This window comes from Encephalitozoon romaleae, chromosome X, assembly GCF_000280035.1.
Source record: "Encephalitozoon romaleae SJ-2008 chromosome X, complete sequence".
NCBI classification, from domain to species: domain Eukaryota; kingdom Fungi; phylum Microsporidia; family Unikaryonidae; genus Encephalitozoon; species Encephalitozoon romaleae.
Window position 1 is genome coordinate 22,833 of NC_024904.1, and position 26,327 is coordinate 49,159.

The 26,327-nt window shown below is 39.1% G+C and overlaps 22 protein-coding genes and 1 non-coding gene across 23 annotated transcripts; 12 read left to right on the top strand and 11 right to left on the bottom strand.

The window, feature by feature from the left end:
- Positions 1-222: 222 nt before the first annotated feature.
- Positions 223-834, bottom strand: EROM_100230 (Rho1-like RAS GTP-binding protein; the record flags this gene model as incomplete). The annotated part of the gene is made up of 1 exon (XM_009267062.1): positions 223-834. One exon carries the CDS (start codon positions 832-834, stop codon positions 223-225), a length of 612 nt encoding a protein of 203 aa, XP_009265337.1.
- A 566-nt stretch (positions 835-1,400) lies between these two features.
- Positions 1,401-1,868, top strand: EROM_100240 (putative ADF actin-binding protein; the record flags this gene model as incomplete). The annotated part of the gene is made up of 1 exon (XM_009267063.1): positions 1,401-1,868. One exon carries the CDS (start codon positions 1,401-1,403, stop codon positions 1,866-1,868), a length of 468 nt encoding a protein of 155 aa, XP_009265338.1.
- Positions 1,869-1,960: 92 nt separating this feature from the next.
- On the top strand, positions 1,961-2,389 carry EROM_100250 (hypothetical protein; the record flags this gene model as incomplete). Its single annotated transcript, XM_009267064.1, has 1 exon — positions 1,961-2,389. The coding sequence occupies one exon, from the start codon at positions 1,961-1,963 to the stop codon at positions 2,387-2,389; it is 429 nt and encodes a 142-aa protein (XP_009265339.1).
- A 76-nt stretch (positions 2,390-2,465) lies between these two features.
- EROM_100260 (mRNA capping enzyme) lies at positions 2,466-3,314 on the top strand (the record flags this gene model as incomplete). Its single annotated transcript, XM_009267065.1, has 1 exon — positions 2,466-3,314. The coding sequence occupies one exon, from the start codon at positions 2,466-2,468 to the stop codon at positions 3,312-3,314; it is 849 nt and encodes a 282-aa protein (XP_009265340.1).
- EROM_100270 (hypothetical protein) lies at positions 3,311-4,855 on the bottom strand (the record flags this gene model as incomplete). The annotated part of the gene is made up of 1 exon (XM_009267066.1): positions 3,311-4,855. One exon carries the CDS (start codon positions 4,853-4,855, stop codon positions 3,311-3,313), a length of 1,545 nt encoding a protein of 514 aa, XP_009265341.1.
- Positions 4,856-4,912: 57 nt separating this feature from the next.
- Positions 4,913-5,335, top strand: EROM_100280 (40S ribosomal protein S23; the record flags this gene model as incomplete). The annotated part of the gene is made up of 1 exon (XM_009267067.1): positions 4,913-5,335. The coding sequence occupies one exon, from the start codon at positions 4,913-4,915 to the stop codon at positions 5,333-5,335; it is 423 nt and encodes a 140-aa protein (XP_009265342.1).
- A 39-nt stretch (positions 5,336-5,374) lies between these two features.
- EROM_100290 (26S proteasome regulatory subunit S5A) lies at positions 5,375-6,001 on the bottom strand (the record flags this gene model as incomplete). Its single annotated transcript, XM_009267068.1, has 1 exon — positions 5,375-6,001. The coding sequence occupies one exon, from the start codon at positions 5,999-6,001 to the stop codon at positions 5,375-5,377; it is 627 nt and encodes a 208-aa protein (XP_009265343.1).
- A 118-nt stretch (positions 6,002-6,119) lies between these two features.
- On the bottom strand, positions 6,120-7,730 carry EROM_100300 (ATP/ADP translocase; the record flags this gene model as incomplete). The annotated part of the gene is made up of 1 exon (XM_009267069.1): positions 6,120-7,730. The coding sequence occupies one exon, from the start codon at positions 7,728-7,730 to the stop codon at positions 6,120-6,122; it is 1,611 nt and encodes a 536-aa protein (XP_009265344.1).
- A 166-nt stretch (positions 7,731-7,896) lies between these two features.
- Positions 7,897-8,307, top strand: EROM_100310 (hypothetical protein; the record flags this gene model as incomplete). The annotated part of the gene is made up of 1 exon (XM_009267070.1): positions 7,897-8,307. The coding sequence occupies one exon, from the start codon at positions 7,897-7,899 to the stop codon at positions 8,305-8,307; it is 411 nt and encodes a 136-aa protein (XP_009265345.1).
- Positions 8,308-8,389: 82 nt separating this feature from the next.
- On the top strand, positions 8,390-9,583 carry EROM_100320 (ATP-dependent RNA helicase; the record flags this gene model as incomplete). Its single annotated transcript, XM_009267071.1, has 1 exon — positions 8,390-9,583. One exon carries the CDS (start codon positions 8,390-8,392, stop codon positions 9,581-9,583), a length of 1,194 nt encoding a protein of 397 aa, XP_009265346.1.
- Positions 9,584-10,103: 520 nt separating this feature from the next.
- On the top strand, positions 10,104-11,651 carry EROM_100330 (hypothetical protein; the record flags this gene model as incomplete). The annotated part of the gene is made up of 1 exon (XM_009267072.1): positions 10,104-11,651. One exon carries the CDS (start codon positions 10,104-10,106, stop codon positions 11,649-11,651), a length of 1,548 nt encoding a protein of 515 aa, XP_009265347.1.
- Positions 11,652-11,744: 93 nt separating this feature from the next.
- Positions 11,745-11,815, top strand: EROM_100340. Its single transcript has one exon. It is a non-coding gene; the product is annotated as a tRNA-Pro (tRNA).
- A 122-nt stretch (positions 11,816-11,937) lies between these two features.
- On the top strand, positions 11,938-12,405 carry EROM_100350 (HIT bis 5'-adenosyl triphosphatase; the record flags this gene model as incomplete). The annotated part of the gene is made up of 1 exon (XM_009267073.1): positions 11,938-12,405. The coding sequence occupies one exon, from the start codon at positions 11,938-11,940 to the stop codon at positions 12,403-12,405; it is 468 nt and encodes a 155-aa protein (XP_009265348.1).
- A 42-nt stretch (positions 12,406-12,447) lies between these two features.
- EROM_100360 (putative metal-binding protein) lies at positions 12,448-13,227 on the top strand (the record flags this gene model as incomplete). The annotated part of the gene is made up of 1 exon (XM_009267074.1): positions 12,448-13,227. The coding sequence occupies one exon, from the start codon at positions 12,448-12,450 to the stop codon at positions 13,225-13,227; it is 780 nt and encodes a 259-aa protein (XP_009265349.1).
- Positions 13,228-13,311: 84 nt separating this feature from the next.
- Positions 13,312-16,491, bottom strand: EROM_100370 (hypothetical protein; the record flags this gene model as incomplete). The annotated part of the gene is made up of 1 exon (XM_009267075.1): positions 13,312-16,491. The coding sequence occupies one exon, from the start codon at positions 16,489-16,491 to the stop codon at positions 13,312-13,314; it is 3,180 nt and encodes a 1,059-aa protein (XP_009265350.1).
- Positions 16,492-16,550: 59 nt separating this feature from the next.
- EROM_100380 (3-hydroxy-3-methylglutaryl-CoA synthase 2) lies at positions 16,551-17,699 on the bottom strand (the record flags this gene model as incomplete). Its single annotated transcript, XM_009267076.1, has 1 exon — positions 16,551-17,699. The coding sequence occupies one exon, from the start codon at positions 17,697-17,699 to the stop codon at positions 16,551-16,553; it is 1,149 nt and encodes a 382-aa protein (XP_009265351.1).
- Positions 17,700-17,907: 208 nt separating this feature from the next.
- Positions 17,908-19,539, bottom strand: EROM_100390 (ATP/ADP translocase; the record flags this gene model as incomplete). Its single annotated transcript, XM_009267077.1, has 1 exon — positions 17,908-19,539. One exon carries the CDS (start codon positions 19,537-19,539, stop codon positions 17,908-17,910), a length of 1,632 nt encoding a protein of 543 aa, XP_009265352.1.
- A 318-nt stretch (positions 19,540-19,857) lies between these two features.
- On the top strand, positions 19,858-20,769 carry EROM_100400 (uracyl-DNA glycosylase; the record flags this gene model as incomplete). The annotated part of the gene is made up of 1 exon (XM_009267078.1): positions 19,858-20,769. One exon carries the CDS (start codon positions 19,858-19,860, stop codon positions 20,767-20,769), a length of 912 nt encoding a protein of 303 aa, XP_009265353.1.
- A 60-nt stretch (positions 20,770-20,829) lies between these two features.
- EROM_100410 (ATP/ADP translocase) lies at positions 20,830-22,488 on the bottom strand (the record flags this gene model as incomplete). Its single annotated transcript, XM_009267079.1, has 1 exon — positions 20,830-22,488. The coding sequence occupies one exon, from the start codon at positions 22,486-22,488 to the stop codon at positions 20,830-20,832; it is 1,659 nt and encodes a 552-aa protein (XP_009265354.1).
- A 267-nt stretch (positions 22,489-22,755) lies between these two features.
- On the bottom strand, positions 22,756-23,460 carry EROM_100420 (proteasome alpha subunit C6; the record flags this gene model as incomplete). The annotated part of the gene is made up of 1 exon (XM_009267080.1): positions 22,756-23,460. The coding sequence occupies one exon, from the start codon at positions 23,458-23,460 to the stop codon at positions 22,756-22,758; it is 705 nt and encodes a 234-aa protein (XP_009265355.1).
- A 39-nt stretch (positions 23,461-23,499) lies between these two features.
- Positions 23,500-24,210, top strand: EROM_100430 (putative short chain oxidoreductase; the record flags this gene model as incomplete). Its single annotated transcript, XM_009267081.1, has 1 exon — positions 23,500-24,210. The coding sequence occupies one exon, from the start codon at positions 23,500-23,502 to the stop codon at positions 24,208-24,210; it is 711 nt and encodes a 236-aa protein (XP_009265356.1).
- Positions 24,211-24,256: 46 nt separating this feature from the next.
- Positions 24,257-25,267, bottom strand: EROM_100440 (ribosomal protein S6 kinase; the record flags this gene model as incomplete). Its single annotated transcript, XM_009267082.1, has 1 exon — positions 24,257-25,267. The coding sequence occupies one exon, from the start codon at positions 25,265-25,267 to the stop codon at positions 24,257-24,259; it is 1,011 nt and encodes a 336-aa protein (XP_009265357.1).
- A 111-nt stretch (positions 25,268-25,378) lies between these two features.
- On the bottom strand, positions 25,379-26,314 carry EROM_100450 (hypothetical protein; the record flags this gene model as incomplete). Its single annotated transcript, XM_009267083.1, has 1 exon — positions 25,379-26,314. The coding sequence occupies one exon, from the start codon at positions 26,312-26,314 to the stop codon at positions 25,379-25,381; it is 936 nt and encodes a 311-aa protein (XP_009265358.1).
- Between the last annotated feature and the right edge of the window lie 13 nt (positions 26,315-26,327).

The window sequence follows — 26,327 nt, forward strand, 5'->3', positions numbered from 1 at the left end:
GCCTTAGATAGCGAATTGATTTTAAAATCCAATATTAGCTGTACAAAAAATCTGTATGCATTGGTCAATTTATAGACGAAAATACTGCAACTCTGTAATGACTGAAAAGATGTTAACATCTCTTCGAATTCCAAGAAACCTTGATAGCTGTTAAAGGGCCGCGCTAAAGCCCTGAGCGGAAAATACTAAAAGATATTTATTTTACGAAACATCTACTCTGTTTTATCTATAATGGCAGCAGCTCATGCACGAAAAGAAGCTACATGGCCCAGACTCAGAAGCCGCTCCCTTTGTATTCCATATGTGCTTTGCAGCTTCTAAGAATACAAGGTTCACGTTTTCTCTGGTACGTGAGGAACATTCGAAAAACTTGGCCGCGTTGATGTTGTCTGCAATCTTCCTTCCTTCACTCTCAGAAACCATTGAAGACTTATCAACGGTTGGATCTTCCATGTCCCTTACATCCTTCTTTAACCCAATGAGGAAAAACTGCGATGAAGGGCAGTAGTTTTTTATCTCCATCAGCCACTTTCTTGAGATATTCGGAATCTTCTTCTTATTTTCTATGGTATAGCATAGTAGTACAAGGTCTGTCTCTTTGTAGGAAAGAGGCCTGATTGTGTCATAGTCCTCTTGCCCAGCCGTATCCCACAAAGCTAAAGAAACATATTTGTCATCATCAATCTTTACTTCCTTAACAAAATTATCAACGACAGTCGGGATGTATGTTTCTGGGAACTGGTTCCTTCTAAACACCTCAAGTAGGCATGTTTTCCCGCATGCCCCATCTCCTATAATGACAACTTTTCCAGACTTATGTGTTTTGCTATTCATTATTTGACTTTTTACTTCATTCTTTTTTATATGAAGTTTAAAGGAGATTTCCCATTTGTTAAGCCTTCATCTTCCTTCTACCAATGCCACTGGTAGTTTAGGAATCCACAACTGGTTTATCTTCTTTGAGTAATGAGGTAGGTAACCACAGTAATTCAACCATATTATAGGGGAAAATTACGTAAATTTGAATTTCCAGGAGAAATCAGATCTATTGCTACTACTTGCGATTCTTCCTTTTCTTGGAAATCCCTATGGATTCCATCCTTTCCCTCTCGGCAATAGCGCTTGCCTTTTTTCTTTCTATGCTTTTCATTATGCAGTTAAGTGGGATGCAGCGCTTCTTTACATAACCACCAAGCCTCTCCATCTTTTTTCTCTTTGATTCGATTCTCTCCTTAGCCGTTTTACTGTTTTCTATGACGTTTTCTATCTCCTTGATACATTCCTGAAGCTCTTTTGGTACTTTTCTTGGCATTAGTAGGGCGTTTTCCATGCGAGAGTTAAGTTTACAGAGCAATGTGTAGGTTTTGCCATTAATCCCTATAAACATTAACCCCTCAGAAATGAGCTTGACCATACCTGGGTTAGATCTTATAAAGAACGAAATCTCAGAGATAAGAAGTGGAAACCTTCGTTACACGATTGCTTATCTATCGATAAAGGAGCCTATATCGCTGTCTGTTGTCAGGAGTGGAGGAAGAATCAAGAATTTTGATTACAAGAGAAAATACACTATAGAGGAGCTTCATGAAACTTTCGAAGAATTTTTGGAGGGCATTAATGAGAAGGACCCTTGCTTTGTAGTATATGACTTCATACATTTTGATGATGACGGAATTCAGAAGAACACACTCTGTTTGATTTCTTACATTCCTGAGCATCTTATGCCCCTTGAGAAGGTTGCGTACTCCACCAATGTCTTAAATCTCAAGGATCTGCTGGATATCTCTGTTCACATTCCCATAAAGAAGAAATCCGATTTCATCTTTGATGATATTGCTGAAAAGTGTGCAGCATCACGAATGAAATAAATGTTTTATTATTATGATGCTTTATGGGATCTATAGCTCAAGGACCTGATTATTAATAACTCATAAATATTTCTATCTATGCTGCAAGAGATATGGGTCCCAAAACAAACACAAGGTCTATTAAGAGTCTGAGAAGACTTACAAGAAGTAGGACTCAGGTCATTTTCTTTGATGGCACCCAGATTATGAAATCGGATGAGGGAATGCGACCGCATCTACCTGGCTGCAAAGATGATACAGAGGAAGAAGTTCCATCTTCAAGAAGCATTCCAAAGACATGTAATATCTTAAATGGTGAAGAAAGAATGTTCTCTTTCAAAGATCTCCTAGAAACTTTCAACAGTCTGGAAGGAGGAATGACACAAAAGACATCGAGGCTTGAATCTAATACTGGTCCCATCGAATCCTTGAACAGAGATACTATGATGAAAAGAAAAGAAATGTTTGACCATCCTTCTAATGATGTTTTCAAGCGGAAAGGGAATATGGATTCACTTTCCAAGAAATATACGAGAGACTAATTTCATGAGTCAGGATGGTTTGCCTCGAAAAATGGGAGCAGACCATTTTAAAACTTTTCATTAATGAGGCCGATCTATGAAAAATAAAAAAGAAGAGATAAGAAAGCACTATAACAGCATTAAGGAGAGAGGGAGGGAGGTTAGGCAAAGAAGCAGGGCCATAAACATCAGGAATACAAACAATTTCATCAAGGCCTGTCTCATAAGACTGTACACAAAGAAAGGAGACACGGTTTTAGATCTTGGGTGCGGCAAAGGAGGAGATCTGTTGAAATATGAAAAGGCGGGAATTGACGAGTACTATGGGATTGACATTGCGGAAATATCCATAAGAGATGCCTATGTTAGAGCGGAAAACATGAAGAGAAGATTCAAGGTTTCATTCAAGGCTCAAGATGTATACAACCAGCACATTTCACTTGGAAGACAGTTTGACATAGTATCTTCCCAGTTTAGCTTCCATTATGCCTTTTCTAGTGATGAGTCTTTGGACATTTCTTTAGGAAACGTAGTGCGGCATTTAAAGCCTGGAGGGTATTTTATCATAACAGTTCCTTCCAAGGAGGTTATCCTTGAGAGATATAGACGAGGCAAGATATCAAACGAATTCTACAAAATAGAGATCGACAAGAAAGAGGATGCCCCTATTGAAAGCGTTAAAGAGTACCGATTTACATTAGTGGATTCTGTAAATAACTGTGTTGAGTACTTCGTCGAGTTTACAAAGATGCTGGATGGATTTAAGAAGCTTGGAGTTGTGTTGATTGAAAGAAAAGGATTTATTGACTTCCTTGAAGAAGAAAGCAGGAGAAATCAGGAGCTGTTTAAGCATATGAGAGTTAGAAGACTAGGAAAGGAGGAGGCTGAAGTTGTTGGAACTTATGAGGTTATGGTCTTCCAGAAACTAAACAAAAGTGAGGATTAAGTGTCTAATAAAAACCCAAATTGGTCTTGAATCTCATCTATTTTTTTTCTGAGGTCATTGGATATCCTTGGGGGCCCGGTTGAAAGTATGTTTGACAAGTAATACATAATCACAGGATGTCCTTCTATCAGTGGCCTCATACGCTTTATTATGCGTAAATGCTCCATTGGCATCTCCTCTATGATTCTCACAATCTCCATAAGAATTTGCACATCCGGCACTTTCCTTTCAATCATTTCTTTTACAATTCCAATTACCTTTGTGGCATGGTTATCCATATAATTGTTTATCATCTTATATAGGTCCTTAACATCTTCAGATTCTGGTACTCCCAGTAGGTGCCTTATTCCATGGATATTTTTTATTACAGCTTCAAGGTCGGAGAATTTCTTTAGCTCTATTGAGTCGTAGCACCTACCCACATATTCCAAGACCTTGTTTTTAAGGTAGCCCTTCTCTTCTTTCGAAATGATATCAGCAAAAAAGTAGAAAATGTCTTCCAGATGTTTCATTGCATCCCCAAATGTATCGATTGTTACAGCAGGTATCTTTTCAAACTCATCATCAATCACTTTGGTTTTTACATTTTTAAGATGTGAAAGATAAACTATTCTTGCATCGCTGGAAAATTGAACCATCTTAACGTTTTCTCGTAATTTCTTTATCCAAATCTTAGCAAAAAGCAGTTCCTTAGCGTACAGAATCCTTTCAATGCATTGGAAGTAATGGTCGGTTCCCTGGATTTGGATTTTTCCATTGACCCTTCCCATAATCTTCAGGTAATGTCTAGTAATTTCGTTTAGACATTCCCCCTCATCTAAGTAAGATAGTTCTAAGTTTTTCACACTATTTTCCTTGAAGTTGACTAGCAAAGTGTTCATAATCTTATGTTCAGACTTATGCTCGCAAACTTTAAAATATAAATCAAAGTAATAAAGTGCCTCATGGAAGGAGCATCTAGGTCTCTGGATATTTTTATAGATGATCTCTAAGAACTCACATCTTTCATCATGGATGGAATTCCAAACCTTTTGTACATACACTGAGCTCTTTAACTCCTCATACATCTTCATAGCCTCTTTGTATATATCAACAAATCGTTCTAGATTATGAAGATTTCTTTTTAGGTCAGACTTTATATTGAATAGTAAGGCATACCTTTTCCTATAGTATTCCCTCCTACCTTCGCTGACTTCTCCCCTGTTATCACCAGATATTCCAGAAGTCATTTTTCTGAACTTCTCCTCAATCACTTTGATATTATTTTCGAGATCAGAAGTAAACTCCTTGTCATATCCCTTTTGCTTGATGTCTATCCAGATTTCTTCTAGAACTGTTCTGCATTGCACAAATTTTCCAAAGTGTTGCTTTACAAGCTGTTTGTTTTTGATCTTTGTTTTATTTATCACCTTTGCCAGGAATATTAATGCATCGTTCAGGTCGTATTCGGTGGAGTTTGCATATGTCTTGTTTATCACATCCACAGCATTGAAATCTTTCCCAAGGCCTTCTACTTGGCGGGCCTCCGTATTCATAGTCATGGTCTATAGAAAAATTTTATCATCTTGCATTAGAAAAAAACAAATCAAGTCCCCCAAATGTCAGGGCTGTTTTCTGCCAACAATCTGATAAAGAACAGGAAGGCCAAGAGATTAGCAGACACTGTCTATAGGAAGCGAGCGCTTGGAACAAAATACAAGCACAGTGTGCTTGGAAGGGCTCCTCAGGCAAAGGCAATTGTCCTGGAGAAGATCGGGGTGGAGGCTAAGCAACCGAACTCTGCTATAAGAAAAGCTGTTAGATGCCAGCTGATTGCGACTGGAAAGAGGATAACTGCATTTGTTCCTTACGATGGGTCTGTTACATACATTGAGAGCAATGATGAGGTGACTGTGGAGGGATTTGGTAAGAAAGGAAGAAGCTTTGGAGATATTCCTGGAATTAGATTCAAGGTATGTAAGGTACAGAATGTGTCTTTGCATGCTATATTTACAGGGAAGAAGGAAAAGCCCTCAAGGTAATATTAAAGTCTAGTGGCTGTTTTTCATGTCGAAAGAGTTTTATTTTTGTTGTTTCTTTTGCTCCTCAAGAGACAGCCTAATTGCCTCTGCTAATTCTGGATCGTCTTCTTCAAGGTGTTCATCCCCATTTATAAACGATAAGACTCGGTCGGCAAACTCCTCACTGGGTTTGACCTCTATACATGAAAAGTTTGTGAAGTCGATCTTTTTGTAGGCTTCCGCCATCTCGATTGCCTCACCAAAGAAGACCATCTTTATCATGATCCCGAATGTTAGAAGTTGGTATAGTCTTGCAAATAGCTCATCTTTTTCTGTTTCCGGAGGTTCAGAACCAAGAAAAATCACTAGCATACATCCTGGAGAATCTTTTTGATTGAAGATGTGGAGAGACTGAGAAAGACATCCCATAATATCTACATTTCTGCTCAGCTTTATCTCGTTAAGAAAAGTCTTTATGTAAGGCCTTTGCTTTGTAGGTGTGATTATATCATTAGATTGTGTTTGCACCAAAGGAATTATTCCTATTGTGTTTTCCTGGTTGTCTTCAAACTTTCTTGATATCAAAGACTCCACGGTTTCCTTCTGTACTATAAGTCTACTTGGGAGATAATCTTGATTCTGAGAAGCCATTCCATTATCAAACAATACAACAATAGTCTCAGGCATTCCAGGGGTGCCTTCGTTCTACAAATTTAGAAAGATCTGTGGAAAGGTTCGCAGAAAACACATTCAGAGAAACGCCTTGGCATAATGGTGACTATTGGCTGCGATTTATTAGTCGTCTTCAGTATTCTGCCAGTTCTACATTGATGAAATCATTTTTTTCAATAGATTCCTTGTATTTTTTGCTTATATAAAAAACAGATCTTATCCATATTACACAAAACACCCCTACAAACACGGTGGATATAGAAACCATGTTCCTAACATCCCTGACATCAAACACAACTGTTATTAGAGTGCAATATACAGAGCCTATTGTCTTTCCAATGTTTATTCCCAATCCGTCATGTATTCCTCTGAAGGAATGTCTATGAATGGGGCTCACTCTTATGGAGGCTGCTTCCTTTGCAACATCGAAAAAGCAGTATTTGGATATTCTTATGATCGTTGTCAGAAACATCCCGGCATAGTTTTCAAGGACAAATCTTCCCATGTGCCCTTCTGTGGGCAGGATCTGATCATCCTCAGTGATGTTGTTGAAGAATACCATAGGGAAAAATAAAAGTAACGTGATAATGGCAACGGCAGGTGCAACTATTGCCACCAAAAGCCATCCCCTTCTCTCTATAAGATGGGTTGCTGGCTTAAAGAACATCACAAGCAGAAAGACAGAAGTTATTATCTGTGTCATGGCATTTAGTTTGTTCATATATGAGGATCTAGGGGAAGAGGCTTGAGCTGCACCAAGTATTATCCCTCCTCTGTATGTTGCCTCGAATATGTTAGAGCATACGGAAGCCGCTACCACTGCCTCAGTCATTGCCATAAGAAATCTAGATCTTCGCATTATTCTTAATGATTTAACAAATCCCATTTTGCGAGCCTTCTGCACCTTTTTGCTCTCGTATTCTGAGTCTTCCTTTGGGATAGTTCTATCTACAAAGAAGCTTGCCATTGCAGTTATTACTGTAAGCATCGAAGTTGCAACAAACACATAAGAGAACAGCCTTTCTTTTTTGTGATATGGAAGCCCATCCCTGTAACTGTTTAAATTTTTAGTAAGCAAGCCAGAGGATAGCATAACGATTCCTGATATCAGAGACACTGTAGGCAGGAACTTCTTTACCTGAGCCTCTGTGCACTGGTGAATTGCTCTTGAGAAGAACATGAAGGAGATTATCAAGGATCCCCATAGCTCTGCCACGAGATACAGTATGGTTGAGGACCATTCGTTAAAGACGAGGAATATCGGGAAGAAAAAGTCCAGGTGCCTAACCTTCATTTTTCCATCGCTGAATATATCTCTTGACCAGAAAAAGTCCTGTTGAAGCCTCCCGCGGTAGGGCCAAACCACAAATCCAAAGAATAAAAAAAACATGGATGAGATGATGAGGATAACTTCAAGCATTCTTGGCTGGCTAAGGAATTTTAGCCCTTTCTGCACAATAACGATGAAAAAGAATGTCACTGGTAAGACTAACACAGACTTTATGAACAAGATCGAGCTAGGTATCTGGCTACTCATCATGACCATATCACCTAGGATATATAAGAATGCATCTATATATGAAAGCAGGGCATAAAGTAGGCCGAACAGCAGGGTGGATTTAGTATCGCTATTAATGGATTCGAGTTTCTTAATTATCCTCGTATGAATGCAAGCAGAGTGTCCTTCTTTTTCGAATTGCTTGTCTCTCCGTTCTACTGCATCAGTATGTTCATTTTCTGACATTTCGGGGTATTCCGTCTCGAGAAAATTAAATGGATTTGTTGTTAAGACTTTGATTGATCCTCTGTGTGACATATTTATATTAAGATGAAGAGTGTTTATGAGTTAAAATTAAACTTACTATGAGGCAATGGAAAGAGAATTAAATTCCACCTCCATAATCCCGGCGATGAGCGATGAGTGGAAAGGCCTCAAAATTGAGCATGTTTTGAATCATAAACGAACTCTTGAATGGGAAATGATTATAAAGCAGTATATAAGGCAAAATTCATTAAGCTTGGAAACCGAAAGCGAGGTTGTGAGATACTCTGACAGATACTTCAAGAGCTCTCTCTCAGAAGATATGGTGAAGGAGATAGTAGACGGGGAGCTGATGCCGCCGGAGATTTCAAGAACGTTTGGAGAGAGAAAAGAAAAGAAGATGGAAGACATTGGAGAGATTGAGGGTTCAACCGAAGAAGAGTCTGTTGGGACCGAAGAGATTGAAGATAGTAACGATATTGAAAATGATTATGTAGACAATTTCTATGAAGATGATGAAGAGCTTACAGAGGAGAAGAATGAAGAAGGATTTTTCTGATGTGTGTACTTGAGTCCGGAAGTACTTACTTTGGTTGAAAATAAAATTTTTCTAAGCTGTATCCTTGACCACATATTCTAAAATGAAATTCGATGAACTCCGAGTCGATGAATCTTTGATAAGGATATGCGAAGGAAATGGTATTACAAAGCCTACAGAAATTCAGGAGCAGGTGATTCCTGTGATTCTTGGAGGGAATGACATCATAGCAGTCTCTCAGACAGGATCAGGAAAGACCCTTGCATTTGTTCTTCCAATAGTTTCATGCCTACTGTTGAAAGATAGGTCTTTTTATTGTCTAATCATTGCACCTACAAGAGAGCTCTCTTCACAAATAGCAGAATGCTTTAACATGTTTGAAGAGACAGGACTAAGAGTATGCTTGCTAGTGGGGGGAACTAGCTTCAATGTCCAAGCCAACCAGCTTTCTAAACATCCCCACGTGGTTGTCGGGACACCTGGAAGAATTGCTGAGCATGTTCTAAAAACAAAGTCATTCAGAATAGAAAGAGTAAGAAAGCTTGTTCTTGATGAAGCGGACAGATTCTTTGAACAGGACTTTGTAGATGATCTGGAGACAATTATTAGAAGCCTAAAGGAGAAGAGGCAGACTCTCCTTTTTACGGCAACGATGTCGGACGAGATATCTAAGCTGTCGAATTCGATACTGAGAAATCCCAAGATTATTCGTGTGGTAGAAAAGTATGAGACTGTTCCTACTTTGAAGGAATATTATATCTTTATAGCTATGAAGTGGAAAAACGCTTCATTGGTTGAATTACTTGAAATGAACCCGGGAATATCTGTCATTGTGTTTGTGTCCATGTGCATAACTGCTCGTGTAATGTCTCTCGCACTGAGCAAACTTGGGTTCCACTCAGAAGCATTGCATGGGGAGCTTATTCAGGAAAAAAGGGAGGAGACCATGAGAATGTTCAAGGAGAGCAAATTCAACGTTCTTGTTTGTACCGACGTTGGAAGTAGGGGGTTGGACATAAGCCACGTAGACCTAGTAATAAACTTTGATGTTCCGAAGAATGGGAAGGATTACATCCATCGTGTTGGAAGGACTGCAAGAGCAGGAAGATCTGGAACAGCCATTACACTTGTGACTCAATACGATGTTGAGCAATTCCAAAGGATGGAGTTTGCATTAAAGAAAAGCCTGGAGGAATTCAGGCCTATGAAAAAGGACTTTGGACTGACCTGTAAGAAGATTGGAGAAGCCATTGAATCAGCTCAGGAGATTCTTAAAGAAGAAAGAAATAGAAGATAGCAATACATATGACTTATTAAACTACGAATATCTGGAAATATTTTTGTAGTCCACAAGTCCTTGATTTTCAAAGCGAAGATGGAAAGCTAAAACAGAAGTGAAACGATATCAGACACAGGTATCAATATGTTAGAGCTTACGAATTATTGAAAGTATTTACTTGGCCTAGAACGCAACTGTAATGCCGCCAGAAGGTACTGACCCAAAGAAGGAAGTACCACAAGAAAAGGAAAAGGAAGAGGAGAAAGGCAATAAAGAAGAAAAAAAGTCGGAGAAAGAAGAAGAAAAGAAAAAAGAGGAGAAGAAGGATGGTGGTATAATTGGTGACATCATTGCCAACAATGCCGTGGATGCTCCCCCTATTGAGCCCCAGGAAGAGATAATATTTACAAAGGCAAAGATATTTGAAGAGGAAGAGCTTTCGTTTTGGAACATAGATAGCTATCTGAATAGTCGGTTCTGTTATGTTCCTGAGACTGTCAGAAGGTTGGTAGAGATATTTATTGTGGTGATTCTATTCATGATATTCCCTGTGATTCTTGCATTTCTGGAGAATGGAAAAGATGCGATATACCTTCCGGTCCAGGTATTTGAGAACACAGGAAAAGGCCCAACATACTTATTCTTTCGGATCAATCTTTTCATATCGATGTGTTATACTATTTATGTAATGGTCTCTTTGTTCGCTAACAATATTCTTTATATCATAATTTGGGTTTTAAACTTATTTAACTATGAACTTGATGAATATACTATAGAAGTCATTCAAGTGATAAACTCGACGTCCTGGTGCTGGAAGCAGTCTCTCATAGCACTCCTGGTCTTTTTTTCTGCATCAATCACCTCCCAGCCATATGAGTTTGGGAAGAATGATGGAAGTTACAAGTATAATATTATTACCATGGTACTTATGTACTCGGTTTTTATATCTGTGGTGTTTATAGAGAAGTTTTTCATGTGCTTCATGATTTCTGAGATAAGAAGGAAGGAGTATAGAAACAGGATATGGGACATCAATTATAAAACATTTGTATTCAAGAAACTGGCAGCCATTTCAGAGGCAGCCCCGGGAGAGAGAAAGGAGCTTGCTGAAACTATTCAGCCCGATTTTGACCCGGGGTTCTATTTGAAATACAACGACCTAAAACTGAATTCGGTAGAGGGGGCAGAGACTGTTGCAGAATCTATTTTTGGGTTTCTAGAGGTTCGGACAATTTTGTATGAGGATCTGGAGAAGTTCTTTCCGGACAACCACAAGGAAGTATACACATACCTAGCCGAAAGCTCTGAGGCTAAGGAAAAAGATAGTCCTCTTCCAATAACATTTGAAGATCTTAAGACCAGAGCTGTTGCTCTGTACAAGGAGAGAACAGACATATCAAGAACACTCCAGTCTAGAGACATTGTCATAAACAAACTGGATATAATATTGATGGCAGTTGCCATGTACTTTGGAGTCATATTAGTAATGATTCTTCTAGGAATTAACTACTCAGGACTACTCGCAACTATTCTTCCGTCGATGGTCACCTTCAGTTGGATATTTTCTGATACCATCAAGGAGATATACAACTGCTTCATATTTCTTCTGGTGAACCACCCCTACGACTGCGGAGATAGAGTTGTAATAGATGGAGAGGAGCTTTATGTGTCCTCCGTTGACTTACTATCTTCAACCTTTACTGGGGTGAATGGCAGATTGGTATTTATACCAACGTCTACCCTATTCCGAGCAAAAATCCATAATATAAGAAGATCGGGAAAGCAGTTCTCGGAGGTTGGAATTCTGGTGAGTAAGACGACTTCGTTTGATACAGCTCTTAAGCTCAAGGACGGGATTACAAAAGCTGTTTCAGAGTCCACAAAATCATTTTCTGGAGAGATTTACATTCGGGAGTTCAGGGCCGAGGGCGATAATGTCAAGATTTCTTTTGCTATTCAACATCAGTCCAACTTCCAAGATATCAAGAAAAAGCATGATAGAAGAGCTGAAATTGTAAATATACTAGAAAGAGAGATGAAAGCTCAAAAAATACAATACCTGAATTCATATACATTTAGTGATTAATTTCTAATAATAAAAATATTTCTACTAACCCATGTAAGATTTTCCCACCACAGGCAGGTAACTGCATTGCTGGTGCAAGGACCTGCATTTGGAGGCGCCATAGTCCAGTGGTAAGATACGTGCTTCGGGTGCATGTGACCCGAGTTCGATTCTCGGTGGCGCCCAGGGCTTTTGGAGTTGCAAGTTTTTTTTCTTGATCTAGTTATTGTCATATCACATACCTTAATCCTTTAAATATTCGAATACTTGCATGAGTATATTTTCCGGTACCGATTTGCCCCAATAAATGGAATTCGGAGACAAAATAATTCCTTACGACCATGTTATAGTGAGAACAAAGCATTCATTTGTCTTCACAAACCTCAGGCCATTTCTTCCTTTGCACATACTAATATCCCCTATATCTAAGAAGCAGAGGATATATGAGTTGACAAACGAGGAGACATCTGATCTGTTCAATACTGTAAGGGTTGCGATGAAAGGGCTCAAAGATCTATGCGATGGATTTACGTTAGGGGTTCAGGATGGCCCCTGTGCTGGGCAAACAGTATTCCACGTCCATGTGCATATAGTTCCAAGAGTATCCGGAGATCTTAAGAGAAATGATGACATATATGAAAAGGGGGCTTTGGATTCGGTAGATAGGCCTGCAAGGGAATACGGTGAAATGAAGAAGGAGGCTGATAAACTTAAAGAAATAATTGGTAAAGCATTTGATTCCGAGGGCTTGTATTACCAAAAGACTTTTGGATGATTCTTCTTTTTGTCAATAAAGTAGTTTTCCTTCTCCCCACGGATGTTAGAGCTGCCACCAGATACTAGAAAAGGGTTTTTGTATCTAACGAATGATGAAGTTTTCAGCGCATTCAAAGGCTGTATAGGCCTTGACTTTCTGTATATGGAAAACCAGGAAGGAGTAAAAATTATGGCTGTTAGTGTGATGGAGAATAGCCTTTTATGGTCTGAAGATCCCGACGTAGAAGAGGCTCTTCCAGATGCATTTAGATGCTTGCATGGAAATGAAATGACTTATAAATCGCTGAATCGACTACCTCAAGAGGGATGGGAAGAATTGATAGATTGCTGGTCATGCCACAATTGCGAGTTTAGAACGATGCTGAGTCTTTCTCCCCATCCGAGGGAAGGAGGATTGCTTCTCTCAAACTTCTTTTTTCTCATAAATGATTCTGATCTCCCCAAGTGTTGCAGAAACAATAATTCTTCTGTAAGGAAACTATTCTACAATGAAGTTCTTCAGTATGGATGTACCCATGAGGCCCTGGCATACTCGTATCTAAGCTCTTACTTCCAGAATAGGAGTGTTCTTCTACTTGAAGTAAGCCAAACAAGATGCGAGATCAGATATTTCTACAAAACAATGGTGATAACCATTGAAAACAAAACCTTGTGCAAAAAAGAGGCGATGAAGGTGGGTGTCAAAGAAACAGACAAACCCATCGAAAAAAATGAGAACATAAATGAATTCTATTCCAAGTTGATATATAACATTGTGGTATCAGGTGTAATTGGAGCAACTGCACTGGGATATAGGATCTCACTTGTAGAAAGGAAATAAAAATATCTGAACCTTTGATTTATTAAAATCGGTACTTTGAGGCCTTTACTCCTTTCATTTAACACCTAAAAGTGAAGTCGGTGCTTATAACTGAAGTAGTTGATACCCACCCTTGTTATGTTTCCTTTCAATTATACTAAGCAGTTTCCTAGCAGCACTTGAGATATCTTTTCTTGTACTATCCACGACTAATGCGAAGTATGGGGAGCTTTTTACAAGGCATTTCTTAAAGTGATATACTTTCTGGTATAGCACTTGGAGTAGCTCTAGGATTATAACAGCCTTGTCTCCTTTCATTTTGTTAAGCATCATATCGTTAGCATATTCAATTTCTTCTGGATTATGCCTGAGGATACTGCTGATACACCTAGCATATAGAATGTCTGGCTCATCACAATAGAATTCAAAAAATGCCTCAAATAGTTTTCTGTGGGGAATACGGTATTCTAGATCCCAATATAAATATTCAGTTATGAATGCTATTGCATCTCTATTTTTTTCCTTGGCCATCCTGACCATGGTATCAGAATACGGCTTAAAGATTTTGTAACACAGAGGAAGGGATGTTTTAGACACCTCAAAAAAGATATTTCTATTGCTTGAATAGAGGGTTTCCAAAAGAAGTTGAATCTTTTCACCTGCAGATGGATAAGCCCTTAGATAGACTCCGAAGAACTTCGTAAAAAGTCTGCCTTTTGCTCTTGAGACATTTGCGCCAAGGAATGTCATGATCCTCTCAAGTACGGGCAAGGGTAAAAATATGTCTGGGAGATCGAGTACCTTATACATGAACTCAAGATGGCGATCATTTGGCACATCTGTGTATGCTTTCATGGATCCTGCAAGAAGGTGCCGAGGATCAATTTCAAACATACAGTCTTCTATTTCTGGGAATTTTAGAAGAACATCCTTGACATAGGGACCCATGATGTTTTTATGTTCCTTAAAGAGTATCCTAACAGACTCCTTCTTGTATTCTATCATACTCGGAGTAATCACAGGCACAAATCCCAAGGAATTGAATGAAAGGTTCCTCAAAAGAATGTCTGCAAGCCCACTTCTGAAATAGCTTTCGGAGCCTTTGAAGACCTCCATAAGCTTTGCATAGTCTACACTGATTCCATCTCTTATGATTACGTCCAGAAGATCAAGATCATTTTTGAAATCATTGTAATTACTGAGGAAATAATCAAAGCAGAATTGTCTATGCTGGTTGTATTGGAGGATCAGCTCAATAGCAATGACCTTTATGACTTGCCACTCCTTTAGCATACCACATTTTATAAGATGAGGAACATATCTATTTTGGAACAGTGTCTTGACTATTTTCTTCCTTTCAAATGCAATAAGAGAAGAAGAATAGTGGATCAATTCCTCCACTTCTTCAGGGGGTAAATCTTGCTTAGACAGCATATCAACGAAATCCGTTACATACTCATCGTTTCTGTTTCCAAGGACCTTAGAAAATCCATATCTTTTGCATAGAAAAAAGAGAGCGTCGTAATGCCTTTCCATAAGACATTCATCAGCTATATTCTCCCGATATCTATATAACCTATCAACAACAGGATAGTTTTCCTTAGAGAATCCCCTTATATCTAAAATTCTTTCACAACTTTCTTCACTCAATACTTCCATATGAAACATTAGCGCAGAGTAGAATGTTGGATAGAAATATCCCTTTTCTATTAAGCATCTCAGGGCATCATTTACAAGCCCCTGGTCTTCTATTTGATGCAGATATCTACAAAATGCATCCACATGTGCTTTTCCAGGGTGTTTCATGGTATCTTCAAATATCCTCCTGCTCATCTCCACCGTAAGACCTCTTGGCTCTTCTGAAAGATAGTTCAAGTATCCTGGGTTGGTGTAGAACCTCTTTTCAACAATTATAGGTGTTAAGTCTATGCTCATAAGCTTGGCTGTATCAACAATGTTTCTTACAAAGATATCTTCTAAGCATTCCTCCATTAGTAACAGAAGTGCCTCCCTGTCCAAGTACTCTATAAACACAGACGCATCATATCTTACATACTTTAAGCACACCTTCATGATCTTGGTCAGATCCTCCTTGATGGTTCTTCTTGGCATATTCATGACAACCATGTCATAGTTGCTCTCGGTTATCAAACACTTCCATAACCATGGAGACAACCGTGATAGATATGCCTTATCTTCATCTCCCATATATGGAGTAAGTATGAGAATGTCCTTAGGGAAGTTATAGTTCAACAGCTCAATAAGTCCCTTCTTGTCTCTTAGTTCATTAAATAAATCAATATAGATAGATATCTCTCCATCAATCCTCCCCTCCTCGATTCCACACAGAATTTTCAAAGCTTTGAATTCCGAATCGCTGAATGATTTCAGAGCCAGCCCCTCTCTGTATAACCATATCACGTAGTTCTTATATCTGCTGATGTCACCTAGAATTTTCCTATCCTCTTCATTGTCATATATATTTCTAAAAAACGCAGCTTCCGAGTGTGGAATACTAATCTCACGTTCTACTTCCCTCGGTCTTCTTGATATAAGATATTCCTTATTGAAATGAGGCACCAGAACCTCGATAAACTCATCAAGAACTTCTTCGATATAATCTCTTATCTCGAAAAACACTTTTACTGCCACACCGTTTTCCTCTAACTTAATCAAGTGGGATATTATCTCGAAAAATTGCATTGAAAAGTCTTTGTCTACATTTCTCATCCCAGAAATTATATATCCAAGTACGTCGAGACAGAATTCTCGTACGTATTTGAAATACTCGAAGTATTCCACAAAAAAGTCAAAGAACTGCCTTTCCCTCAGGCAAAGATTCCCAATAAATTGATATGAGTATGTCGGCTGCACAGAAAAGTAATTGAAGTCCGATCTTCTGCTCAGGCATAAAATCTGCCCATAGTACTTCCTAAATGGAAGTAAGAAAAAAATCATTTCCTTCGGGTTGAAGGTGTCACATAAGTATCTTCTTACAAGATAATCAAACAAATACTCGATATCATTTGTGTTTCCATACTTCACTAGATCCTTCAGGAACTTAGAAAACTTCCTACTAAACCTTTCCTCTTTTTCTTCGGTTTGCTTCTGGCGGTCAAAAAACAAGCTTCTGGTACTTGTGTATGGAGTCTGGATCGGAACAAGATCAAGAATCGTCTCGTCGTCCATATCTTCCGTGTCTCCAAATCTCACTCTCTCACCCTCTCTTGAATGAATGGCTCTCCTGCACTTCTTAAGCTTCAATAGCTGGTCCTTTAACGACATGAGGGCTTTCCATATAAAATAATAACATTCTTTAAAGTTCATATCCAAAAGAAAAGAATTTATTCTGTTAAAAATTCATAATGTCTTGCAAAGGAGGATATTCTCTTCAGGTAGTATCCGGGTAGGTAGACTTTTTCCTGAGTCTCATAGTTGTCCTGTGGTATAGGATCCTCAATAAGCTTTATGAATTCCTGATATGATATCTCTTTTCTTTCGGATAGTCTTTCTCTGAATCCAGTAATCATACAGCCTTTGGAAACTCTTTCCAAGCAAAACATCGAGCTGGATGTCCCGGATCCATACGAGAACAACAAGACTTTCTCTCCAATTTCTCCGTCGTGTCCATCAAGTAGGGAGATCAGTGAAAGATACAAAGAGGCTGAATATGCATTTCCGTTTTTCCTGGAAGCCTCTAAGGACTTTATAAACTTCTTCCTGTCTATGTGGTTTGCGACACATATCTTTTCTGGAAGTCTTGTGTATGGAGAATGGAGTGCAATGTAATCAAACGATCCCAAGTCGTCCATTTTCTTCTTAAGCTCTCCATAGCATATTTCAAACGCAGTCCTGTAGTTTTCTATTGATTCTTTTCCCTTGACAACCGGAAACGGGTGTAGTTCCTTGGGCTTCATGAAATCAAATTGGTTTGAAAAGTAATGGGTTATGCTTGATGGAATGACTCTGTAGATGCAGTTCGGCCCCAATAGGATTGCAACTGCTCCAGCACCTCCTGTTGGCAGGCAGTTCTTATCTTTGTACATTGCCACATCAGTAGCAACAACAATTGCAAATCTTCCATCCCACAAGGATGATTCCATCCATGCAATTGCATTCAGCAATGCATTTGTTCCGCTATAGCAGGCATGTACATTGTCACACCCGCACATGGAAGTGTTCCCCGGAAACAGGTCGGTAAGATATGACTTAATGGATTTAGATCCATCGGGGTTGCTTTCTGTACCAACCTCTAGTCTCCCAACATCCAAAGGGCTAACACCATATCTTGTTATCAGTCTACTGACTGCATTCAATGCAAGTGAAATGGCATCCTCTCTTCTAGATGGAACACCCATTTGCTCGAGTCCCAATCCTATTTTTATCTTATCAACCTCAAAGTCGATGTTATTAGCAACCTCCTCTTGATTGATGTAGAGAGAGGGAAGCTGGTATTCAAGTCCAATGATTCCAAACATATTCTTTGCAGGCATCTTTTAGGGTAAAAACCTTGATGAAATACATGATGTTTTACCATTATCTTTGCTACAAGAAATGGAAATTGAAGGATAGTTGGAACAATAAGGATCTTTTATGGAAATATTTCAATAAAAGCAAAAGGATTTCATAAACTTTTATATAAGCTCCTACTTCCAATTCATATCATATATGATCGGTATAGAACTCGAAGCGTTCATTCCATTAAAACTCTTCTAACTCAATGTAGGTATTGTTTTCCATAGCCGTCTGAAACTTTTTGTTCAGGTATCTCAAGACACAAAGCCATAACATAATTATAATCGCAACAAGAATTCCAGACACACTCGAGGCCATACGAATGTCTGTTATATCCCATATCCCAGTCATGATTGTGCATATCACAGACCCCAAAGACTTTCCAAGCTTTCCGCAAAGCCCGTCATAGACAGCCTTGTACTTTGCTCTGTATAGAGGATCTATCTGCATGGAAATGGCTTCCTTCGAGGCATCAGCTCCGAGATACTTTCCTATCTTCAAAGATGCATTTGTCACAAGCCCAAGGGTATTTTCAAGAAAGAACATCGGCTTTCTGCCCTTGAAGAGAGATCCAAAGAGCACATTTCCCCCGCCATATGCTCCTACATTATAAAAAGCAACCAGGAACACAGAAAAAAATGAAAACACAACCACCATTATGGGAAGTGATGCTACATACTTCCACCCACCTTTCTTGATCAATGCAGAATATGGAGTATTGACTACGACTAGTAGAGACATAGCAATTATTATCTGCTCCATCCCGTTATAGAAGTTTGAAAACGTCTCCTTTGAGTTATTTGTGTATTTAGCACCTACAGCTATCCCACTTTTAAACGTTGCTTCTACTAATGTAGAGGATACTCCGTAAAGAAGTACATTTAAGGATATGGCCAATAATAGCTTTGACCGAGACAAGGCTTTTCCGACTTCCTTTATCTCAACCTCCTTTTTTTTCACGTTCGGCGTTTTTGCTTCTTTGATAAGAAACACAGGTATAGGAAGTATTCTCTTCTCTATATATTTCTTCAAGCCCAGAACTCCAAGAACAATGAAAGCCAATGCCAAGATCAGTACTCTGAACCCCAATTCCTTCGTTTCAAACACAACGCTATCCCTCCACTTGTTGAACATCAGCGTAAAAATGGCAGAGAGGAAAATCGATATGGCGTTTGATATATTATAAACTGATATGTATCTTTGGGATTGCTTTCTTGTCGATACCTCATTAGTAAAGAGGTTGAAGAAGTAGGATACCACCAGCGCGCCCCACATTTCTGAGCATAGAAAAAGAAACGAAGACGTCCACTCATTGAAAACAAGAAATACAGGATAAAGAAAATGAACTCTGAGTGATTCCATCTTTCCATCCCCAAAGATGTCTCTTGCCCAATAAAAGTCCTTTTGAATATATGCTTTGAATGGCCACATAACTAATCCGAAAAAAATGTAGCACCCGGAGAAGAGTATCAGGGTTATATCAAACATCTTGGATGGTGTGAAGAAATTTAGTCCTAGCTGAATTGTCCAGACAAAGAATAAGGAACATGGCGGAAGAAAAATCGACTTGATAAAGAACATAGACATAGGGTCCTGCCTCCCCATAAGTATCATTTCTCTTAGATTTCCCATTGTTGTGTGAACCACTGTTATGGCACCAAATAGAAGTGACAAGTATAGGACTCTGGACCACTCATTTCTTGCTATTCTTATGTGCTTGAAAATCCCGGTCTTCTTGTAGACCTCTTCCTCCAACTCCTCCTCTGTTTCGAAAAGGTAAGAATCTTTAGGGAACGCAGATGGATGAAGTGCGCTCATTTAGGGTTGAGTAAGTTGACGATAAAATTGATTAAAAACAGAAAGTCGCTCAGAGAGGGTAAGGCTTACATTTTGATGAAGAACGGCTTATTGCTTTGGAATTGCATGCACAGTAATTTAATTTGTCCCCTAAATAAGGATAGTCACTTTATATGATTTTGCTTGTGGCCGCTTCCACCTGCTTATACCCATGAGTCTATCATGGATGGTTGTTCAGAGTTCTCAAGAACAATAAGCTACAAAACTACATATAATCAATGCACCTGTATTCGGTAATAAAACCATTTTAAATTATTAAATGCCTATCCTAATAAAAGGATGATGGAGCAAGAAAAAGAGGAGAGACATATCTACACCAATAAAAGTTCAAAGAATATGAAGGAGCATAAGGAAGATAGGTCTGGAGGGGCTTCCTCCCATCCAGATAGTAGGAATGGTCTTGGAAAAAGACAGATGAGCCTAGATGACATATTTTCCAAAAAAAAGATCGCAACTGTTGTGATACCAAGTAAAATTCAAGAAACAGACTGGATCTGTGAAGGATGTGTCAATCCATGCGAATACTGCAAGCTAGAAGAGAAGATTGACCTGAGATGGAGAGGATATCTGAAGTCGGAGTTTGGAAAGGATTATTTCAGGGGAATCAAGAGGTTTCTCCATGGGAACAGAAATCATCTACCTCCGATTGATAAGATATTTACGTTTTCAAGCTTCTTTCCATTAGAGGCGACAAAGGTTGTTATAATGGGCCAAGATCCTTACCACAACGACAATCAAGCAATGGGATTGTCTTTTTCTGTTCCCATGGGTGTTCCCATTCCGCCGAGTCTCAAAAACATATACTTGGAGATAAGTTCTGATATTGAAGGATTTGAGATTCCTTCTCATGGAGATCTGTCTATGTGGGCCAAGAGAGGTGTGCTATTATTGAACGATGTTCTCACTGTCACAAAAAACCGACCGAATTCTCATGCTGGTATTGGATGGAGAGAATTCACAAGTAGGATTCTTCAAACTATAAATGAAAGATGTACCAATGTTGTGTTTATGTTATGGGGAAGGCACGCCCAAGCAAAAGGCAAATTCATCAGCAGGAGCAAGCACTTGGTATTGGCCTGTGGGCACCCAAGCCCTCTCAGCTCCAATCATTTTTTCGGATGCAAGCATTTTTCCAAAGCCAACAAATATCTTATGGACCATGGAAAATCTCCTATTGATTGGCAAGTATAGGAGTTAAGATTTGAATAAACAAAATAAATCTAGAAACATTAGTAAACTAGGCGAATTAATTTATTCGAGATCCTTCTTCCCAGAGAAAAGATCAAGATCAATTGGAGATGAAGTCTGAATGGATTGATTGTATTTTCGATTTAGATATATAACCGAGAATATCCAGATGGGTGATATTATCAACCACATGCCTAGAGTAATGGGTGCTGCAGCCCTTACGTCGTTGTATCCCATTAAAGACCAAAACATTGCATAGAGAGACCCTATTGACTTCCCAAGCTTTCCACAAAGCCCATCGTAAACTGCCTTCAACCTAGGCCTGTATAATGGATCAATTTGAAGTGAAATGGCTTCTTTTGAAATGTCATAAAAGGCATACTTCGCTATCTTCATTCCGCTCACACAATAAATCCCTATATTGCATTCTAAATAGAAATTCGGGGTATATCCTTTGACTAAAGAAGAAAGAACAACCCCTGTCTTCCCAGGTGGGTAATTTGAATAGTTAAAGAATGCTGATCCAAATACCACTATAGAAGATACCAATGTAACCAATGGAGGTACAATGGCCATAGTTATCCATCCATGTGTCTGCACAAGGGTAGATATGGGTGTCAGCAAAATTATTGCAACTAAGGCACCAACAACCCGTTGTTCTCCGGATACAATGGAGGCAGAATATGCTCTCTTTTCCATGTTATAGGCATCTGCAGCAACACTTATACCATTCTTCCACGAAGATTCGATGAGATTTGTACCTGCATAATAGAAGAGGGCATTCAAAACCATAGCAACCAAAAACTTGGATTGCGCCATCAGCTTCAAACTCTCAGAAAACCCAGCCGAAGATTTCTTTCCCTTCTTCTTAACTCCTTCTGTTCTTATGAATAGCTGTTTCTTAAGGATAGTGTTTTCCGCATACTTCTTGACTAGGTAAGTAATGGCTATAATAACTCCAAATATAACAAAGAAAGAGTTTGTAACCCAGCTCGTAGTGTCATAGTCCCATTCCTTTACCTTCCTTGAATAGAAAGATGTCGATTCAGATGACAGAAGAAGAAGAATGTTGGAAACAACGTAAAACAACGGTACCATTCGTGTGGATTGTCTGACAGTAAGTGCCTCGTTTGCAAACGAAAGGAACATAAACTGTACAACTAATGACCCAAACAACTCTGCACACACATAGACAAAACTCGTGGTCCATTCATTGAATATCAGAAAAATCGCAAAGAGGAACTCAAATCCTTTGTATGCCATCTTTTCGTCTGCAAAGATATCCCTTGAAAAGTAGAATCCTGGTTGGATACTCCTTGCAAAAGGAAAAAGCACAGCCCCTGTTAGGGTATACAGAAATGAAAACGCAAGTAAAGTATAGTCAAAGACTTTCGATATTGTCCGAGTCATTAGAAGCTTCTGCACAACACCTGTAGCTATGATGGACATGGGAAGAACAAAGCATGTCTTAAGAAATGAAATGGCAACTGGCAATTGTCGAGATAAAACAAAGGAATCCTTCATCACTCTTGAAAACGAATATATGTAAGCTGAAGCTCCAAAGATAAATGCCAATGCACTCCAAAGCTTCCACTCACACCTTGCTATCCTAATTCTGCTTAGGGGCCATGTTGTGGACGAGTTTGCTTGTGCTTCAATCTCATCCTCTGTGAAAAGAGGCCTATTCTCATCTACCGGAACAGAAGATCCGATTTCACTCATTCCTTTGGGGTTGGGGTTTTCTTTTTTTATATAGGAGATGTAAAAATTTGCAGATCCTAGTAACTCTATTGCAAAATCTATTAAAACCAAAGGGTTCCCCTAGAATACTACAAGCCCCTTCTGTCCTATAATCACAGCTCATCATACCATTGAACTATAATCAATCCATCAAATAAATTCTCTGGAACCGCTATCCAATATGCCATACCAGGCCTATCCCGTATTCTTCGATCAGATATATAGAGCTCAATTATACAAGAAATGGCTTTATTTCTCCGCTATGTCTTGTAGAATCTTATCGATTTCCTTTGCAGATAAATAGCATAGGTCTTGCCCTGCTTTCAAGTAGCACACTTCAATCTCAGAGCATCCAGAATCTGTACCAATGGATTCAAGCAGTGCTCCAATGGCTACCTCAAAGAGCTCTTTGCCCTCCATATCCTTACGATAGCTCTTTTCAATAAACTTAGTCATCTTTCCGTGTTTTTCTCCTGATGCAGTGGCATAGCAAGGATATGAAATTCCAGACATATCTGTTTGATAGATCATCGGCTTCTCCCTATCAAAACCAAATATGGAAGCATTGAATGCAGCCGACCTTTCCTCGGAACTTTGAATAAGCTGTTGGATCTTATCTGCAAAAGATCTGCACAAAATATCTGGCGTCACCTCTGTTCCAAGTGAGAAAGTTTTCCTGTTTGCAACCATCTTGATCCTCTTTATAACATAATCAATGTCCCCGGGAAGCCCAGTAATCCCCACATAACATTTCTCAGATACCCTGTAGAAGCTTGTAGGGCTGGATTCTTCAAGCTTGCCCTGAGGAACTTTCTTCGATGCACAGACCACCATGTCCCTCGACTTAACAGTCACAATGGGCAGAGCATTGTTCACAGCCTCCAGGCCGTACTCAATCTGTAGCAGCTTCCCATCACTGTTGAAGATATTTGAAATCTCTTCTTGTGTTGTCATTTAGGGTGCCATATATTTCAAATTCTATAGAGCCTTGCTATGAGCAAAGTAAACCTTGCAGGGAAAACAGTCTGTCTCACTGGTGGGAGCAGAGGCCTTGGTCTAGAAATCGCAAAGGAGCTCGCAAAAAAGGGCTCCTATGTTCATGTGATCGGGAAGTCTCCTCAGTCCTTCGGCCATGAGAATATAAAATACTACCAGATAGATCTTCTAAAGGAAAAACCTGACATCACAACTCCATTCGATATTGTCATATCCAATCTTGGAACAAGTGTTGGGAATAAAAGGTTCGATGACATGGAATACAATGAAGTAATGGACATGCTGAAGTTGAATGTAGAGCTGCATTTATGGCTTCTTAAGAATGTTAGATACAAGAAGTTTGTTTTTGTTAATTCCATACTGTCACAGCAAGGCCTTCCGGAATATTCCATGTATTGTGCCTCTAAGTCATTCATCCACACTTTGAATCAGTCATTGAGAAGAGAAGGAAAAGACACAATGATAATCTATCCTTACAAAATTAACACTCCATTGTTCAGAGAGGTCAGGGATGTTTGGACACTTGATGCAAACTATGTAGCTGTAAGGCTTCTGAAAGACATAGAAAATGGTGTTAGAGAGGACTTTGTGCCCTGGATATTCAAGCCGATTATCCTGATATCAAGGATGATTCCCATGTTTATTCAGGATCGTCTCTCTAGCCTTGTGAAGAAGACATTTTATAACTCAGAGGAAAAGAATAAATAAACTACACCTTCAATACATCAGTGGATCGCTATAAAACCTCTTGGGGTCAAATGTAACCGTATCTCCATATCTTCCTATGAATATCCGGAGAATATATGCTTCCATATCCTCTGAATGTTTGCCCATATCCGTCCTTTTGGTCGGGAAGATAATCTGTTGTATAAAGAATTCTAAGATTTGCCGATCTCGAAGTACATTCCTTTTTCGTAACATTAAACAGAAACGGAGGCTTTATCTTTTTCTCTAGAACATCCACCCAGCTTATTCCTTCAAAAAAGGGGTGTTTTCGGATCATCTCTGCATCCTCTTCCATATATCCGAGCCTGTCTCTAGGAGAGGTAACTAACAACTTTGATATCAAGTTTCGGGCATGTTCATCAAAAAACTCCGGGAACCTAATTCTATTCGTCTTAATTCTTGTAATAACGGAATCCATGCCAGGTGCTGCAAACGGAGTGATACCGCCAAGCATATGGTATAATATTATTCCCATAGACCAGTAGTCAGACACAGGCCCAAACTCTCCACTGTTTGCATAATCTATCGATGCATACTCTATATTTTCCTCAAAATCTCCAACAACACAGTCTATACCGTTCAAAAAGTCGTATTTCAGCTTTATATGCCCATCGTCTCCTATCATCATGTTCTTTGGAGACAGAAATCCATAGGTGAACCCCTTTGAATGCAAGTACTGTATTGCCAGAAGTATCTCCGCCATATAGAACCTTGACACCTTTGCTGAGAACCTTCCCTCGGAACTGATCAAATTGGCAAGGTAGTTCTGGGATTGTTCAGAAACCAAGAACAGATGCTCATAGTCTTGAAATCCACATATGGTATTGATGAGAAAAGGATGTCGTATCCGAGATCGGATGTAGTATTCATTCTGTATCATGTCACACTCCCCATAGTCTATTATCTTCTTTTTTTTCATAACACGGAGGTGATAGAGCCCCCCGACTCTTTTTCTAACTTCTATAAACACAAGAAATTCCTCCCAGAATGGACCGGACCCTGTCTTTTCAATACACATTATGTCTTCCTTTCTTATCATTTTGATGGGTATATCCTTATCGGTTTTGAAGATAGTAAGATTTGAGAAGGTTGGGCCCACAAAGGCCTGGGTCTCCTAAAATAGAAGGCTTTTATTTGTACCTCAACACTCTTAGATAAATGCCTTGATACACAAGCTAAATACATATCCAAGAATAGAGCCTTCCTCCTCCTCCTTTACACCCCTGTCCTGAAGATCCATGTCCATCACCCTTTTTGCCTTTTCAAAATCTTTCTGCCTCTTCTTGTTGATTTCATTAACTCTATCTCTGTATTTCTTTTCTACATCCCAAGTAAAGAGATTTCGTTGTACAAATATACTCTTTTGGACTCTTTCATAAGCGTTATAGAAATTCTTTCCAAAGTATGTTTTCAGCGTGTCCCTGAAGTCTTTTACTCCAATAAAGTGAAGGTTATGGAGAAAGTTCAGAAGGCCTAGTAGTCCCCATTCAGGTTCTCCTTGCCACTTTTCAAGCCTTAGAATGTTTTCATTGAAATCCCTGTGATACTCACCTTCCCTTGTCGAAATTACCACAAACTTCTCTAAGGGCCTGTTCAGATGCTTGCTGCTGAACATTTTCTTGTCTTTGCAATAAACCTTGTAGGAAATACAGCCGTAAGGATCTATTCTATGCAGTAGATATCTGCTGAAGCTAACTGATGATTCAGAAACATGAACTAACTCGTATATGTGAGCAGAATGGAAAAGAAAGAGATCTGTAAATGACCTTTTGGTAACTAGGAAATCAAAGCTGAAAAACGAAAACTTCTTTTTCACAAGAAAATCCTCACAATCAAAGACAATGGTTGGCCTAGCCTGTTCCTGTGGGGGTAAGGTGGGGATGCTCATATCCCTTTCCTTTGCAAATCTGCATATCTTTTCCTTGGCTCGTCTAATATATCCTATTATACTTTGGTCTTTGAAGCCATTTGGCCTTCCAAGAATGGCTACTCCTACCCCAAAAGACAAGATCGATGATGTTATGTAAGGAAACCTTCGCTCTTCCATTCTACTCTTGAATGCTTGTAGAAACTTCTCTAAGCTCATCAAGGGTTGTGCA